Source organism: Aspergillus campestris (genome assembly GCF_002847485.1).
Source record: "Aspergillus campestris IBT 28561 chromosome Unknown P168scaffold_13, whole genome shotgun sequence".
Classification (NCBI taxonomy): Eukaryota; Fungi; Ascomycota; class Eurotiomycetes; order Eurotiales; family Aspergillaceae; genus Aspergillus; species Aspergillus campestris.
In genome coordinates, this window is record NW_020194348.1 from 731,514 (window position 1) to 745,222 (window position 13,709).

Genomic DNA, 13,709 nt, shown 5'->3' on the forward strand with positions numbered 1-13,709 from the left:
TGACAAATTTATGAGAACGGTCTTTTTAAAACTGATCAAGATGGGACTTCCACTCTATTTCACCGTGCCCACTGTGAATGGGGCTTCCTTCTCATGAACTTGACTTGTCTTTTGTAATACATATTATCTATCACCTTGGGAATGCATATGAGCGAATTCGTTTGTAACCGGAGTCTCTATGTTTCTGCAAGCCTATGGATGGGAACGAGGAGGGGGAAAATACTGAGAATGATGGATATTTCCCAAGTCAAGAACAAATACTTGGAACACGGCAAATCTGAACCACTGTTATCAATAGAGAAAGTAGGTAGTAGCTCATGAATCAGTCAACTTCTTCGGGTTGTTTCCTTTCTCCAATGTTAGATTAGAATCAACGATGCAGGGTCTGGAGTAGCTGTTGTATGTGCAGTATTTCTAAACTGTTATCTTTGTCAGGTTCTTCTGTTAAGTACGTTCTTGACAATACGATGATGAACCCTGGATAAGGCATAATCGTCACTTGTAACTTCATTTATCGGTCTATCGCACCTACGTCGGTCGTATCTCATGCCCGCCCCTTGTATGCATAACATAAACAACCGTAATCCAAAGAATACCAAAAAACAACACAACAAAATAGGATAACCGAAATATGAGAAGAGAAAAGAAAAGAGAAGAAAATAAAATAAGTCATCACATCGCTCTGGTATCGGGTCTAGTAGATCTCCGGCCCCCAAGGTTCATCTTTCCCAACTGTGTAGCTGTCTAGTCCTTCGGGAGAGTGACTTGAGCAACACCGTCGGTGACGTTCTTGATCGCTTCGTCGCTCGGGGTCGGGGTCGGGACCTCGGTGGAAGTGCCGGTCGACGATGCGGCTGCGTCGGCGCCCTTGTTGGCCTTCTTGTCCTTCTTCTTCTGCTTGGCGGCCTTCTTCCGGGCGGTCTCTTCCGCCTTCTTGATCCGGTCGGCCTGGGAGCCGCCGAACAGCTCGCGCCATTCCTCGGCCTTCTTGGGGTCGATGCGCGAGAACAGGTACTTGGCCTTGCCGATCTTGTGGCCCGGCTTGAGGGCCTGCGGCTTCCAGCCGTCCTTGATGTCGTCGAGGGTCGGGATGTAGGCGAACGGCGCGTTGAGCTGCTCGTTGATGGCCTTGGAGGTGGCGGGGAGGTAAGGGGAGAAGACGCTGGCGAGGAGGTAGATGAGGTTGAGCACGGTGCCGACGACGGCCGCGGCGCGTTCGGGCTCGTTGGCGATGAGCGAGTTGTCCAGGCGGTTGGCCTGGATCAGGAGGTTGCCGTCCTCCGCGAGTTTCATCGCGGTGTTGACGCCCGCGCGCAGGTGCACGCTTTCCATCTCTTCGATGTACTGGCGGAGGTGGGTGGTGATGTCGTCGAGGTTGGGCTGGAAGCTCTCGGGGACGGTGAATTCGGGGATGGTCGAGCCGTAGGAAGCGGTCACGAGCTTCACCACGCGGTTCACCAGGTTGCCCAGTTTGGCCAGCAGCTCGCTGTTGTTAGCCTCGACGAACGGACGCCACTCGAATTGGGTGTCGCCGGTCTCGGGACGGTTTTTCAGAAGGAAGTACCGCCACACGTCGGGAGACACGCCCGTCTCTCTGGCGTTGTTTCCGAAGACACCAACCCCGCGGGACTTGCTGAACTTGCCGCCCTCGTAGTTCAGATACTCGGTCGTGCTGAGATGGTGGAGCTTAGTCCACTTCTCCTCGGACCCGATTTGGCAGCCGGGGAAGATGACACTGTGGAAAGGCACATTGTCCTTGCCCAGGAACTGGTACAACTGGACATTCTCCGGGTTACGCCACCAGAGTTCCCAATCAGGCGTGTAGTTCGCCGTGATCGACGGGTATCCGATACAGGCCTCAAACCACACATAAAGAACCTTGTTCTCGAAGTCAGGCAAAGGAACCGGGACGCCCCACTTGAGATCTCTGGTGATGCCTCGGTCCCTGAGACCCTCCTTCAACCACGACTCGGTGATGACCCGCGAGTTCTTGGGCCAGTTGCCCTTTTCGGATGACTCGCGGAAGAACTTGTCAATTTCCGGCTGTAACTTGTCAAGGAGGAGGTGGATATGTTTCGTCTCGCGGCGAACCGGGGTCGCACCATCCAGCTTGCACCTCGGCTTGATGAGATCAAAGGGATCGAGAAGATGACCGCACTTGTCGCACTGGTCACCACGGGCGTCATCGTAATGGCAACGGGGGCACTCGCCCTCCACGTAACGGTCGGCCAAGAAGGACCCGTGGGCTTCGCAGAAAGGCTGCTCCGCAGTCTTCTCCGTTAGGTAGCCATTGTCGTAGAGCCGCTTGAAGAGCGCCTGCGAGATCTCCGTGTGCTTCGCCGTAGGCGTGCGTCCGAAATGGTCAAACCCGATGTTGAACCACTCGTAGACCTCCTGGTGGATTTTGTTGTATTTGGAACACAGCTCCTCCGGGCTCATCTTCTCCTCCAAGGCTTTCGTCTCCGTCGCCGTTCCGTACTCATCCGTACCGCAGATATACAATGTCCGTCGCCCACAGGCCTTGTGATACCTATTGAAGATGGTCCGTTAGCATACCGCACTCTGCGATCAGGAACGGTCGCAGCCCACCTGGCGAAAACATCGGCACTGAGAACCGATCCGACGATGTTGCCCAAATGGGGGACGTTGTTGACGTATGGCAGAGCACTGGTCACGAGAACATTGCGCTCGCCATCCTTGGGCAGGATCTTCTGTTCGGAAGCCATGGTGGTCGATTCGAGATGGCGGGGTTATGGAGGGGCAGGAAGATGGTTGGGTGCGGAGTGTCTTTTTTTTACTATTGAGTTCCTTAACAAAAGGCCCGGATGATTCATCGCTCGGCGGTCCCGCTTCAACGCTACGTCCGCATGGATTTCTACTCTCCCCCACGATCACCCCGATCTTCCTCCAGCCTCATTGCATAGTACAGGCTCGTCTTTGTGTCATGAGATAGATCTCTCCGAGCAAACGATTTGATTTCTTCTCCTCTCCCCCTCCATTGACAGCCGTGATCTACGTCGAAACTCTCCGGTCATGGACAGTAATCTACTTGAAAGTCTCCTCGACTTGGAGGAACAATTCTACAAAGAAGGATATGATCTGGGCTCCGTGGACGGGGCTCAAACAGGGTACACGGAGGGTAGTGTCTTTGCGGTCGAAAAGGGCTTCGAAAAATTCGTCGAGCTGGGAAGACTCTATGGCAAAGCCCTCGTCTGGGCTCAACGACTCGCGGAATCGAAGAAGGGCAAACCGGACCACAAGACCACGGAGACACAAACTCGATCTACGCCGGCCGGTGGACAGGAGGATGCGATTTCACTCGATCCCTCTGTCTGCGCGAGCATGGCGAACTTCCCGCCCAGTTCAAGACTAGCTAAAAATATCGACACGCTCCTCGAACTGGTCGACCCTGCGTCCTTGCCCATGCAGAACACAGAAGAAGCGGTCACAGATGTGGATGAACGCTTGAAAGGTGCTATAATCAAGGCGAAACTGATCCAGCGCGCTTTGGGCGAGCGGGAAGATGTTTCCGATCTCCATCCCGATGCAAAAGAAGCAAAGACATCTGGTGATGGAACGGGGAGCATTGAAGACATTAGCGCGCTGAACATTCGCCATTGAGGATTTCCTTGGACGATCATTTTCCCCTTCCTTTTCGAAAAGCTGGAGAAACACGTGCCCAATCTCGATTGCAAAGTCTGTTCAAGATCTCCAGCGTGGGGCATTCCCTGCACGTCCGTGGAGCAATCTCGAGCAAGGCTGCCAAAGATAGCTCAATCTTCTGGCGCACTCACGATCTACGATTCAGCCACAACACATCGGACGATCACTGGTCCGCGAGTACATATGCATACTCGCCGACGCGGCCGCAACCAGGGACATCCATCATCGGCATAGCTGATGCTTCTGGGACTTTTTACTGTTAGGGTCAGTAGAAGAAAGGGCTCCGGATTTGAAGCTAATCGATAGTCCTGCTTATTTCCTTGTCTTGTTCGAGTGTACTAGGTAGTGTGATTCCTCTGAGGGATAGGAGTGTTGGACGCGTTCGAGTGGAATCACGGTCTTTGCCACCGTTGTCAGCCTCTTGCGCAATGGCTGGTGCAAGGCTCATCCGTCGCCAAGACACCCTAACTACAATCGATAGAGTGGTAGGAAGACATCCATTATCCAAGTTCAAAGCAGTAGTGTGGCGTATATATAGAGATCAATAGGAATCGCGTAAGTCAAGGCTGACCGCATGTTGACCTCTGGAACCGACGTGTTTCACCGCCTCGGATTTGTTTATTGTGGACCAAAACAATGGCTGTGGAATGACGATGAGGGGTTTCAATGATGACCATGATATATAGCAGTAATCAAATCATGTATCAAGTAGAAAGGGCAAAAGAAGAGGATAGGGTCAAGAAAAGTAGCCACCTTTGGACGTTCCTGATCCATTCCCTTCTTCCTTGAGACCCTGTTTTATTCCTTGATGTCATTGTGTTTATTTGGTCTGGTCCACTGTTGTTCCTGTAACTTGGTCATTCCAGTTGAGGTCGACCTGAACTGTTGATCGGGGTTCTGATCGACAAAGAATAGCCTGTGAGAGTAGAGAACACGTGAAAATCGCATCGCGTCCCACCGCTGAAAAGAGAGAAAGACAGACTGAGATAAGATCTCAACTCACTCTTCTCTTCTTCCCCTTCCATCCTCCCCCTCCAAGACACGAAATTTTCAACAAATTCAAAGTCTAAGAAGCGGCAGAGCAAGTCAAAGCTCTATTAAATTTTCATATTTCACCCCCACCCTCTTTTCTCCACAACAGAAGTTGGTTTTCCTGTCTACTTTTTATCTTCCTTCTTACCTACCGACCTGGACTTCCCATGCGCCCTGATTATCCTTATTGAGTCAACCCTGTTTTCTTCACCGATCGATCTCTCTTGAACCTCCCACGACCATCTTGGCCGTTTTCTGCTGCGCCGCCCGATTCTCTACGAAGTTCTCTCGCGTCTTCTCCGTGCCCAGCTTTTCCGCGCTCATATCGCCCAATGTGGCTCTTACGGGCCCTTTCCTCGGCCCTTTTTCTGACCGTCACCGTTTCTTCCATCCCTTTGGCCTTTGATGTGGGTGGAAAGACATGCGGTCTGGCCTTTTCACTATCGCTAGCGACCTTCTATTTTCTGCTGTCCGTCCTGAAACTCACCACGCCGACGCGCTCATGGTTCCGCTCCTCCTTCGTGTTCCTCGTTCAGTCCACGCAATGGGTCTTGGTCCCGATCCTCCTCATCTGGTCGCTGAACCGCTTTTCGGTCGATGCGGAGAACAACAGTGGGTGGGTGGAGCGTACGTTTAGCGGGAAGAGAGCGCACGATTCATCGATCCAGGACTGGGTGTTTGGTCCCGATGGGTTGGTGGAGTCCGTCACGCTGGGGAACTGGGATAAGTTGTTGAGATGGTCGACTCCGGTCTTCCAGCTGGTCGAGGGGTTTTGCAGCTTGTTGGTCATTCAAGCTGCGGGACAGATCACTCGCTGGCTTGTCAATCGCGGTGGGCGCAGTGATAGTTGGATGGTATGTACAGGCCATTACAATATGAACACGTTGCGTGCGCTCAACCAGCTAATCATATGTTTTCATTAGATCGGTCTCCTGGTATTATCTGCCTCCGTCATCTCGAGCTCGGTATACTTCCTGTGGAGGGTTCTGCAGTTCCCCGAGATCTCCAATGTGGACGCTGCTCTGATTGGCGTGTCCGTGACATGTGCGGTGATTCTTTGCGCATGGGGCATTGGCAGCGGCCGTGGCAATCCGGTAGAGAGTTCTCTACTGTTTGCATACGTCGTGCTGTGTCTTTACCAGATCTTCACCGATTATAAGCCATCGCATCCGATAGAACAGGTCCCATCCCCTTCCCAAGCGGGGGATTTCCCTCCACTGCCACCAATCATCATGGCGTCCTATGGCACGCTGTTGCATGTCCTATCTCTGCTGCCCTCCATGATCCACGCGCTGTTCAATGTGATCACCGCGGTCTTTAGTGCCGTGACGTCATCCGTCCTCATCTCGCTCGTATACCGTATCTGCGTCCTCTATGCGTCTACTCGCATCATCCCGGCTGTCCGAGAATCTGGCGCGCGCGCTCTTTCCCAGGAAGCTTCACTCGATGACTCTGATGCAGCCGGTCAGCTGCTCGGCCTCCTGAGCTACTTCGCTCCGTCCATCCTCATCTCCGTGTACACGAGCCTCCTGATGCAGCATTTCGCGACGACATCGCAAGCAATGGGCGGCAGTGGGGAATGGTGGAGCAGCCAGGGAGGTGGAGAGGGGAACCTCTGGCGCTGGGTCAACCTCGCTTGCACGATGGCTTTATATGCGGTCGAGCTGTGGCTCGGTGAAAACGACGATCTGGATTCGGGCCTAGCTGGCCATTGGAAATCAGATTGAACGCCGTGGCAAGACCTTTATTATATGGCGGCACCAGCTGTGTCTCAGCTGCGCGAAACTGTCGCCATGGCTCAGGATGGAAGGCACCCTATACTCCGTCTAGCCTGCCAGAGAAGATGCCCTTGGTGGGGCCAATTTGCCTATCATTGCGAGTGGTTGGTTGGATACTCAGCCTTCACGCCGGTGTGCCAATCGTAAACAAGGCATCATCATAACCTTCCAGTGCCCTCGCTCTGAACCCAGCACAGTATCGACCCTTTGCTGTCCACGAATTCTTGTCCTGCCATTACGCTCGTCCGGCATCCGGCAACCTCTCCACACGCCTTATAATCCAGCTCGTTCCCATCGACTGCCATTTGGAGACCAGTGCGGTCGATTACCCGTCACTCGAATGGATTGACTCGTGGACAATCTACGTTAGGACAGTCTATCATCTCCAACCCCAGACAAATATGAATCCCAGGTGCCATAATCTAATCACGATACGATCTGCATCAACGGACCATATATTCAACCCTACATCATCTGGCTACTCCCTTATGCTCGCTTTAACCCCAGTTTGACCAAGTCTAACATCAAAATCTCCTTTTTGTGCTTTCTTGCTTGTTTACAATGACTTACTTGACAGATGGACACATCCATCACTTTGCCTGTCTTTCACTTTTCCTTTTCTTTCCTTTTTCACCCCCACTTATTTGATCCAGCGATCCCAAACTCGCTGTTATACCCTTAGCCGTACATTGATTTTGCCGAGTTCAATTTACAATACCGATGTTTACCATCTACTTTACCAGCCTACGCCCTTGCATCCATCTATCCGTGCCTGCCAGTTACTATAATACCCAGTCGTTCGTGATTGCTGTCTTTCTATTTAGTTGTATTTGGATCTAATACCGGATTAATGAGGGGTGGGGACGAGGATTCGCAATACTAAGTCGGTAATAATTGCACCTTTGCTGTGGATGTAGCTATGCTTTGTAAAACGCTCCTGGTGATGTATGTGGGCTTGTTTGAGTGAAGGATATACATAACCTCCGTGAGTAAACGTCTGGCAATCATCAACTAAGTACAATACACCTAGCCTAGCTCCTCCCCTCACCATTTTCGAAACTCAAGCCATACGAAAGATAGTTAAGATATGTAAATGCATATACGTAGTGGTTAATGTACTTCCATAAATACAAGATTCACATATCATAAACCATGAACAATAGGTAAATAAATATATATAAAGTCAAATTGCAAGCTCGTAAGAATTGGGGCATCACACATTAAAGTCAAAGTCAAGTTGGATCGTGACTATAAAACAAAGAAAGAGACGGTTTGCACGGTTCGAGATAATTGACGTGTTTTTTTCCCATAAAAGGCATTCTGGGAGATGATGGAATCTTGATGAAAAACGATAGAGGACTTGAATATGACCACAGAAGGTAAAGGAAGAGAAACTACATAACCACAACATATGGAAATAAGCATAAACACATGATCTGACTCAAGACAGACTTGGCTAAAGGATTGATGGTTTGGTTCAGCCCAGAAGCGGCTCGGAATCGCTTGGATTGTTGTCAAGCGCAAGCAGTTGATCTCGGTTGTTATCTTGGTTTGCTCCGTCCTGCAGAACACCTTCCCCGGAATAAGAAAGGAAGAGATAGATTCAGAGCGCCGGGCTGTTTGGACGCCACTAACCACCGGATGAAGCGGCAAGACAAATTCACAGATCGAATGGAAAAGCGAGATAGAAAAAACGAGATAGAAGAGAAGAAACACAATAGAAGAGAAGAGAAAAGAAAAAGACTCCCACAATGAAGAAAACGAAAACACACGACCAAATGAAGATAGGAGAAGGTTATTTTGGGAGGGTTCTCCTGGACTCGCTATCGTCGAATGGGAACGCCACCACGAGCAGGCGGCGGGCTCACACTGGGATCCTCTGCGTCCTTGTCCTTGTTATCGCTCTCAAATCCTTCGGCGCTCGTCTCACGCTGCAAATAGCTGCCCTCCTTGGCGGGGCTTCTGCTCTGGAATCCCACGGAGCCCGGATGACCGCTAATGCTGCCAGGGATCTGCTGTCCTTGGGCACTGGTACACGAACCATTGCTGGCCGCAGCGGGGTTGTTGGCACCGGGCGAGGTGGCGGTCAAATGAGGGATGTTCTCGGGGACAGGATGCTGGGAACCGATGTTGGTGACGCCGACGTCGGAGGCTTTGCCGGCTTTGCTCAAGGCATAATCGCCGGAGTCGAAGTATTTACGCTCCTAATGACCAACGTATGTTAGAGAAGTGGAGGATGGAGGAGGCGGATCACCCACCTTCAACTTGTTCTGAAGGAGGTCCTTCTTGTTCGGCATCTTGCCATACATGCGCAGGAGCCGTTGCTCATCTGGGCTCAGAGACTAGACGTATTGGTCTGATGTTAATCCAGGTGGTTCGAGGCGAAGACCATGATCAGGACAGAACGTACGCTGGTGTCAACTTTATTTTGCTGGTGAGGATTCATTGCGAGTAGTCGTCAAGCGGCAGTATTGACGAGAGCGTGTAATGGGAGAAGCCAAGAAATAGGATATGAGAAAACAAAAGGGTGCTAGAAAGACCAAGGGAGATCGAGAGGTTGTAGTCCCACTTGATGTGATAATAATAACAATAATAATAGTAATAGACAAGGCGGGGAGAGGTTGAAATTGGGTGTCGTCAGAGAACCCCACCAAGGGCGAGGGGCACCAGTCAAGATATCCGAGGGTAATACAGCAATAGGATCACAGCCTTCAACCAGAGACCGTTCACAGCTGGATATTTTGTGGAGATAGTACTAGGTAAATAGCAAATGATGATTCGAGAAAAGAATGAGGTTGCAAGAGGAAGAAGAGAAGAAGGCGAAGTTGGGCTCATGATCTGTAACTATTGGTACGTAAGAGGAGTGACGCATGATAGAATACGGTAATTATACTTTCATTACCGACCTGTATTGTATTCTATCCTTTTTAGTCGATATGCAGGAATTATGGATACTACGAATCCTATATTAATTACTGGTTGGTTTTCCTCTTACCAATTCTCTGTATTCTGATTCCCTGTTAGATCTGATACGCATGAAACATATATGACCGGGTCCAATACACGTACGGTCTGATACCGCATCTAAAACTCCATCCGTCACACATCATATTCAAGTCTCCAACATTGTATAAAATCACTTCGTCTTGAAACCTTGAAGCTTCAAATTCTTGACGGTTGATTTGAAGCCCTCCCCCCTTTATTTCTCTGTCTATTGCTCGTTTCTTATTGCTAGGGACCGGTATTGAGAATTATCAAGTCGGTTGGTCTTTCTTTTTCTTCTTCTTTTTTAGCCATTTTTTTCTTCCTCGTGGGACCTACCCAGGAAGTCTTTCCCTCGGGTTATATCAGGTCTCCCAACAATCTAACAGCACCATTGGAATCATAGTTTAGATTGACTTGTGATTTGGGTGGATATTGATTTACCTGTAAAAGGCTCTCTGTATTGTTCCTCCATTCAGTTCAACCCCCATTGCGTCATGGTTGCTCAGGAGCCCGTGACCATCGTGGTCGAGCACCTGGATCCCGAGTTGGGTATCTGGTCGGCCCTGGAATATGGGTGTATTGCTCGCGAGGCCCACGCCTCTGGTAGCCGGTTTCTTCTCAGCTCCGTTCCGTCTTCCTTGCAGGTGCCGGCCGACCTGGCGGCGACCCAAGGATTTGGGATCGAACACCGTAGTGTCGAGGAGATTTTTGCGGACCGTAAGTCCAAGGTCTGCCTGCTGGACCCGTCCGCAGACACTGAGCTGAGCCCTGCGGATGGGGATAACTTCGAGGTGTTTCTGTTCGGAGGCATTCTTGGTATGTAACCTCAGCCCTTGACGCTTACATATAAAAAACTGATCTGACTGTTTGAAGGCGACGATCCTCCCCGCGGTAAGTATCACGCAGGCGCATGTTTCCAATTGCAGTGCAATCATTGACTGGAGTACATCTTAGACCGCACATCGGAATTGCGGAAAAAGGGCTACGCAGGAAGGCGATTAGGCCCCAAACAGATGACGACCGACACCGCCGTGCGAGTGACGCGCATGGTGGTCCATGAAAAAGGTCCCAGAGTGTCCAATTCAAACTTTTATGGTTGCGACTGACAAGCTATAGTGCCCCTCGAGGAAATCCAATATGTCGATTATCCTGAGATCCACATCAACGAGCATGAACGCACCGAGATGCCGTTCCGCTATGTCCGGGGAGACGATGGACAGCCCATCATGCCAACGGTGTGTTTTGCTAGATCTCCGTATTGGGTCATGAACACTCGCTGACAAGCTCTAGGGGATGGTGGATCTGATCAAAAAGGACGCCGAAAAGAGCATTGACGATCTGTTCTAGTGATATCGCAGATTGAGTGCGTATGGTCTCCGTGGCATTAGAGGAAGCTGCAGTATGCCACGGATCTATCCCAGTTGTTCGAGTCATGATACTGAATGAAAGGAGACCTGAATAGAAAACAAAGAAGATCCACCGCAAGACCTAGATCAATCAATCCCATCCATGAAGATGTCCGTAAAAGCGCTATAGATACCCCGAATCGGCAAGGATGAGCCGCCTCAGGAGACGATTTCAATACAATACCGCCCAGTCTGCAGGAGTATTGCCGAGAGTCCTCACAGATCTCGGCTGGTGACCATACCGTACACGGTACATGGGCCACGCCATCATTAATTAGGGAGATCCATCACTAATTCATCCTTATTCATCCTTATTGTCCGCAAGGGGTTTCTTTCCTCTCTTCTCCTTCTCCTTCTTCTTCGCAGTCTCTTCGATGGGAAGTTCTCCTCATGACTGACTTGACTGTCTTGATTGCTGTCTCGTGGTTGATTCAATCTGGTTTATCCCTTTAGTCACGGACTGTCGCGTTTCAAATCCACTTCCCGATCGGCACAATTCTGGACCAGGATCGACATAATCAATGTGTCCTTGAGCATCTCCCAGGACCCCTTCTCGACTCTCTCTCCTCTTTCAACCCTCCCTTCTCTTCCGCCGACTCCTACCTCACCTCCTTCGTTTACACTCTACTTCCGGCCTCTTCCTTGGGCCGCATTGTGGTGATGGTTAGGAAAATGTTCCCCGTACCGTTCCGCGGGGCTTCGCGGAAACAAAAGACCTCTACATCCTCTTTTCCCTCGGCCGGCCTATTGTCCTGGACGGCGTCATTACTACTCCTCTTGTCAATCCCGAGCGTGGTCGCCGCCAAGTCGGCTAAGTCGGCGGCCGACTACTATGTTCGCTCACTGCCAGGTGCCCCCGAAGGGCCCCTGTTGAAGATGCATGCTGGGTAAGAACAACATGGCCCCTCCCCGTCCTCGGAACCTCGTCGCTGACATGAACGCCTGAAGGCACATTGAGGTAGATCCGGAGAACAACGGGGACCTTTTCTTCTGGCATTTCCAGAACCGTCATATCGCCAATCGTCAGCGCACCGTCATCTGGTTGAATGGAGGCCCGGGGTGCAGCTCGATGGATGGCGCGTTGATGGAAGTCGGTCCGTATCGACTAGAGGACAACCATACCCTGACGTACAACAACGGTTCGTGGAACGAGTTCGCCAACCTGCTGTTTGTCGATCAGCCCGTCGGGACGGGTTTCAGCTATGCCAACACCAACGCCTATCTCCACGAGTTGGATGAGATGGCCGCCCATTTCGTCACCTTCCTGACCACGTTCTTTGAGCTGTTTCCGGAGTATGAACGCGACGACGTATGTCATCCTGCCCTCCCTCCTACCTTCCCCTCTATACTACCGATCTCTGACTTCGTGACAGATTTACTTGTCGGGCGAGTCTTACGCCGGTCAACATATCCCTTATATCGCCAGGGCCATCCAAGAGCGCAACAAAAATGCCCGCTCCTCCGCTCCATGGAATGTCAAAGGTCTCCTCATCGGAAACGGGTGGATTTCTCCCGCCGAGCAATACCCTTCCTACCTGACCTTCGCGTACGAGGAAGGGTTGATCACAGAAGGCAGTCGGGTCGCAAAGAACCTCGAAGTCCTTGATTCCGTTTGTCAGTCCCGCATGGAGGCCAAGAAGAACAAGATCCACTATGATGACTGCGAAACGGTTCTGACGGAGCTGCTTGGGAAGACCCTGGACTCTGACCAGCAGTGCTACAACATGTATGACGTTCGTCTCCGTGACGATGCGGAGTCTTGCGGCATGAATTGGCCGACCGATCTGGAGGACGTGGGGCCTTACTTGCAGCGCTCAGACGTCGTCCAAGCACTGAATATCAATCCGGACAAGAAGTCGGGCTGGCAAGAATGCTCAGGCGCGGTCTCCAGGACCTTCCTGGCAGAAAACTCCGTGCCCGCCGTGAACCTCCTTCCCGGACTCCTTGAGTCCGGCATCCCCGTCCTTCTCTTCAGTGGCGATAAGGACCTCATCTGCAACCACATCGGCACGGAACATCTGATCAACAATATGCATTGGAACGGCGGGACCGGATTCGAGACCTCGTCCGGCGTGTGGGCGCCCCGTCATGATTGGACCTTCGAAGACGAGCCAGCTGGCATTTACCAGTACGCGCGGAACCTCACCTACGTGCTGTTCTACAACGCCAGCCACATGGTTCCTTACGACCTCCCCCGGCAGAGTCGGGACATGTTAGATCGGTTCATGAAGGTCGACATCGCCAGCATCGGCGGCAAGCCCGCGGATTCGCGCATCGACGGGGAGAAGCTGACCCAGACCTCCGTCGGCGGCCATCCCAACAGCACGGCCGCTGAGGAACAAGCGAAAGAGAAGATCAAGGAAACAGAATGGAAGGCATACGCCAAGTCCGGCGAGGCGGCCCTCGTAGTCGTGATCATCGGCGTCTTGGTCTGGGGATTCTTCATCTGGCGCAGCCGGCAGCACCCCCAGGGCTACAAGGGCGTGTGGCACAAAGATATCAGCGGGAGCTCCTTCCTCGAGCGATTCCAACACAAACGCTCGGGACACGATGTCGAGGCGAGAGACTTTGACGAAGCCGAGTTAGACCACCTCGACTCCCCCGGGATCGAAAGGGAACATTACGCGGTGGGCGACGACAGCGACGAGGATGATGCTCACAGACAGCATTCTCGGCAACGCTCGCGGGGCGGCGGATGATTTTTATATAGTACATGTCATTAATCATAGGCTTACTAGCTGCATGCCTCGATTACTTTTATTTTAGCCTTCTTCATTTTCGGGGTCGGATTTTGCATTGAGTAGGCCCGCCCACTCATCTCATCGTATCTTGCACGATTCGAGAC

At 51.5% G+C, this 13,709-nt stretch overlaps 6 protein-coding genes across 6 annotated transcripts; 4 read left to right on the plus strand and 2 right to left on the minus strand.

Annotated features, from left to right (window-relative positions):
- Positions 1-744: 744 nt before the first annotated feature.
- Positions 745-2,726, minus strand: P168DRAFT_243251 (methionine--tRNA ligase MES1; the record flags this gene model as incomplete). The annotated part of the gene is made up of 2 exons (XM_024833847.1): positions 745-2,530; positions 2,590-2,726. The coding sequence occupies 2 exons, from the start codon at positions 2,724-2,726 to the stop codon at positions 745-747; spliced, it is 1,923 nt and encodes a 640-aa protein (XP_024689528.1).
- A 307-nt stretch (positions 2,727-3,033) lies between these two features.
- P168DRAFT_243288 (Yae1 family protein) lies at positions 3,034-3,621 on the plus strand (the record flags this gene model as incomplete). Its single annotated transcript, XM_024833852.1, has 1 exon — positions 3,034-3,621. The coding sequence occupies one exon, from the start codon at positions 3,034-3,036 to the stop codon at positions 3,619-3,621; it is 588 nt and encodes a 195-aa protein (XP_024689529.1).
- Positions 3,622-5,027: 1,406 nt separating this feature from the next.
- Positions 5,028-6,422, plus strand: P168DRAFT_243176 (ICE2 family protein; the record flags this gene model as incomplete). The annotated part of the gene is made up of 2 exons (XM_024833840.1): positions 5,028-5,549; positions 5,619-6,422. 2 exons carry the CDS (start codon positions 5,028-5,030, stop codon positions 6,420-6,422), a joined length of 1,326 nt encoding a protein of 441 aa, XP_024689530.1.
- Positions 6,423-8,296: 1,874 nt separating this feature from the next.
- P168DRAFT_243243 (endosulfine family protein) lies at positions 8,297-8,919 on the minus strand (the record flags this gene model as incomplete). The annotated part of the gene is made up of 3 exons (XM_024833844.1): positions 8,297-8,677; positions 8,732-8,815; positions 8,884-8,919. 3 exons carry the CDS (start codon positions 8,917-8,919, stop codon positions 8,297-8,299), a joined length of 501 nt encoding a protein of 166 aa, XP_024689531.1.
- A 713-nt stretch (positions 8,920-9,632) lies between these two features.
- Positions 9,633-10,805, plus strand: P168DRAFT_330229 (SAM-dependent methyltransferase; the record flags this gene model as incomplete). The annotated part of the gene is made up of 6 exons (XM_024841559.1): positions 9,633-9,735; positions 9,862-10,274; positions 10,332-10,349; positions 10,413-10,523; positions 10,575-10,693; positions 10,749-10,805. The coding sequence occupies exons 2-6, from the start codon at positions 9,953-9,955 to the stop codon at positions 10,803-10,805; spliced, it is 627 nt and encodes a 208-aa protein (XP_024689532.1). The 5' UTR covers positions 9,633-9,735; positions 9,862-9,952.
- A 383-nt stretch (positions 10,806-11,188) lies between these two features.
- Positions 11,189-13,645, plus strand: kexA (serine-type carboxypeptidase kexA). Its single transcript, XM_024834639.1, has 3 exons — positions 11,189-11,751; positions 11,813-12,173; positions 12,238-13,645. Exons 1-3 carry the CDS (start codon positions 11,525-11,527, stop codon positions 13,561-13,563), a joined length of 1,914 nt encoding a protein of 637 aa, XP_024689533.1. The 5' UTR covers positions 11,189-11,524; the 3' UTR covers positions 13,564-13,645.
- Positions 13,646-13,709: the final 64 nt, after the last annotated feature.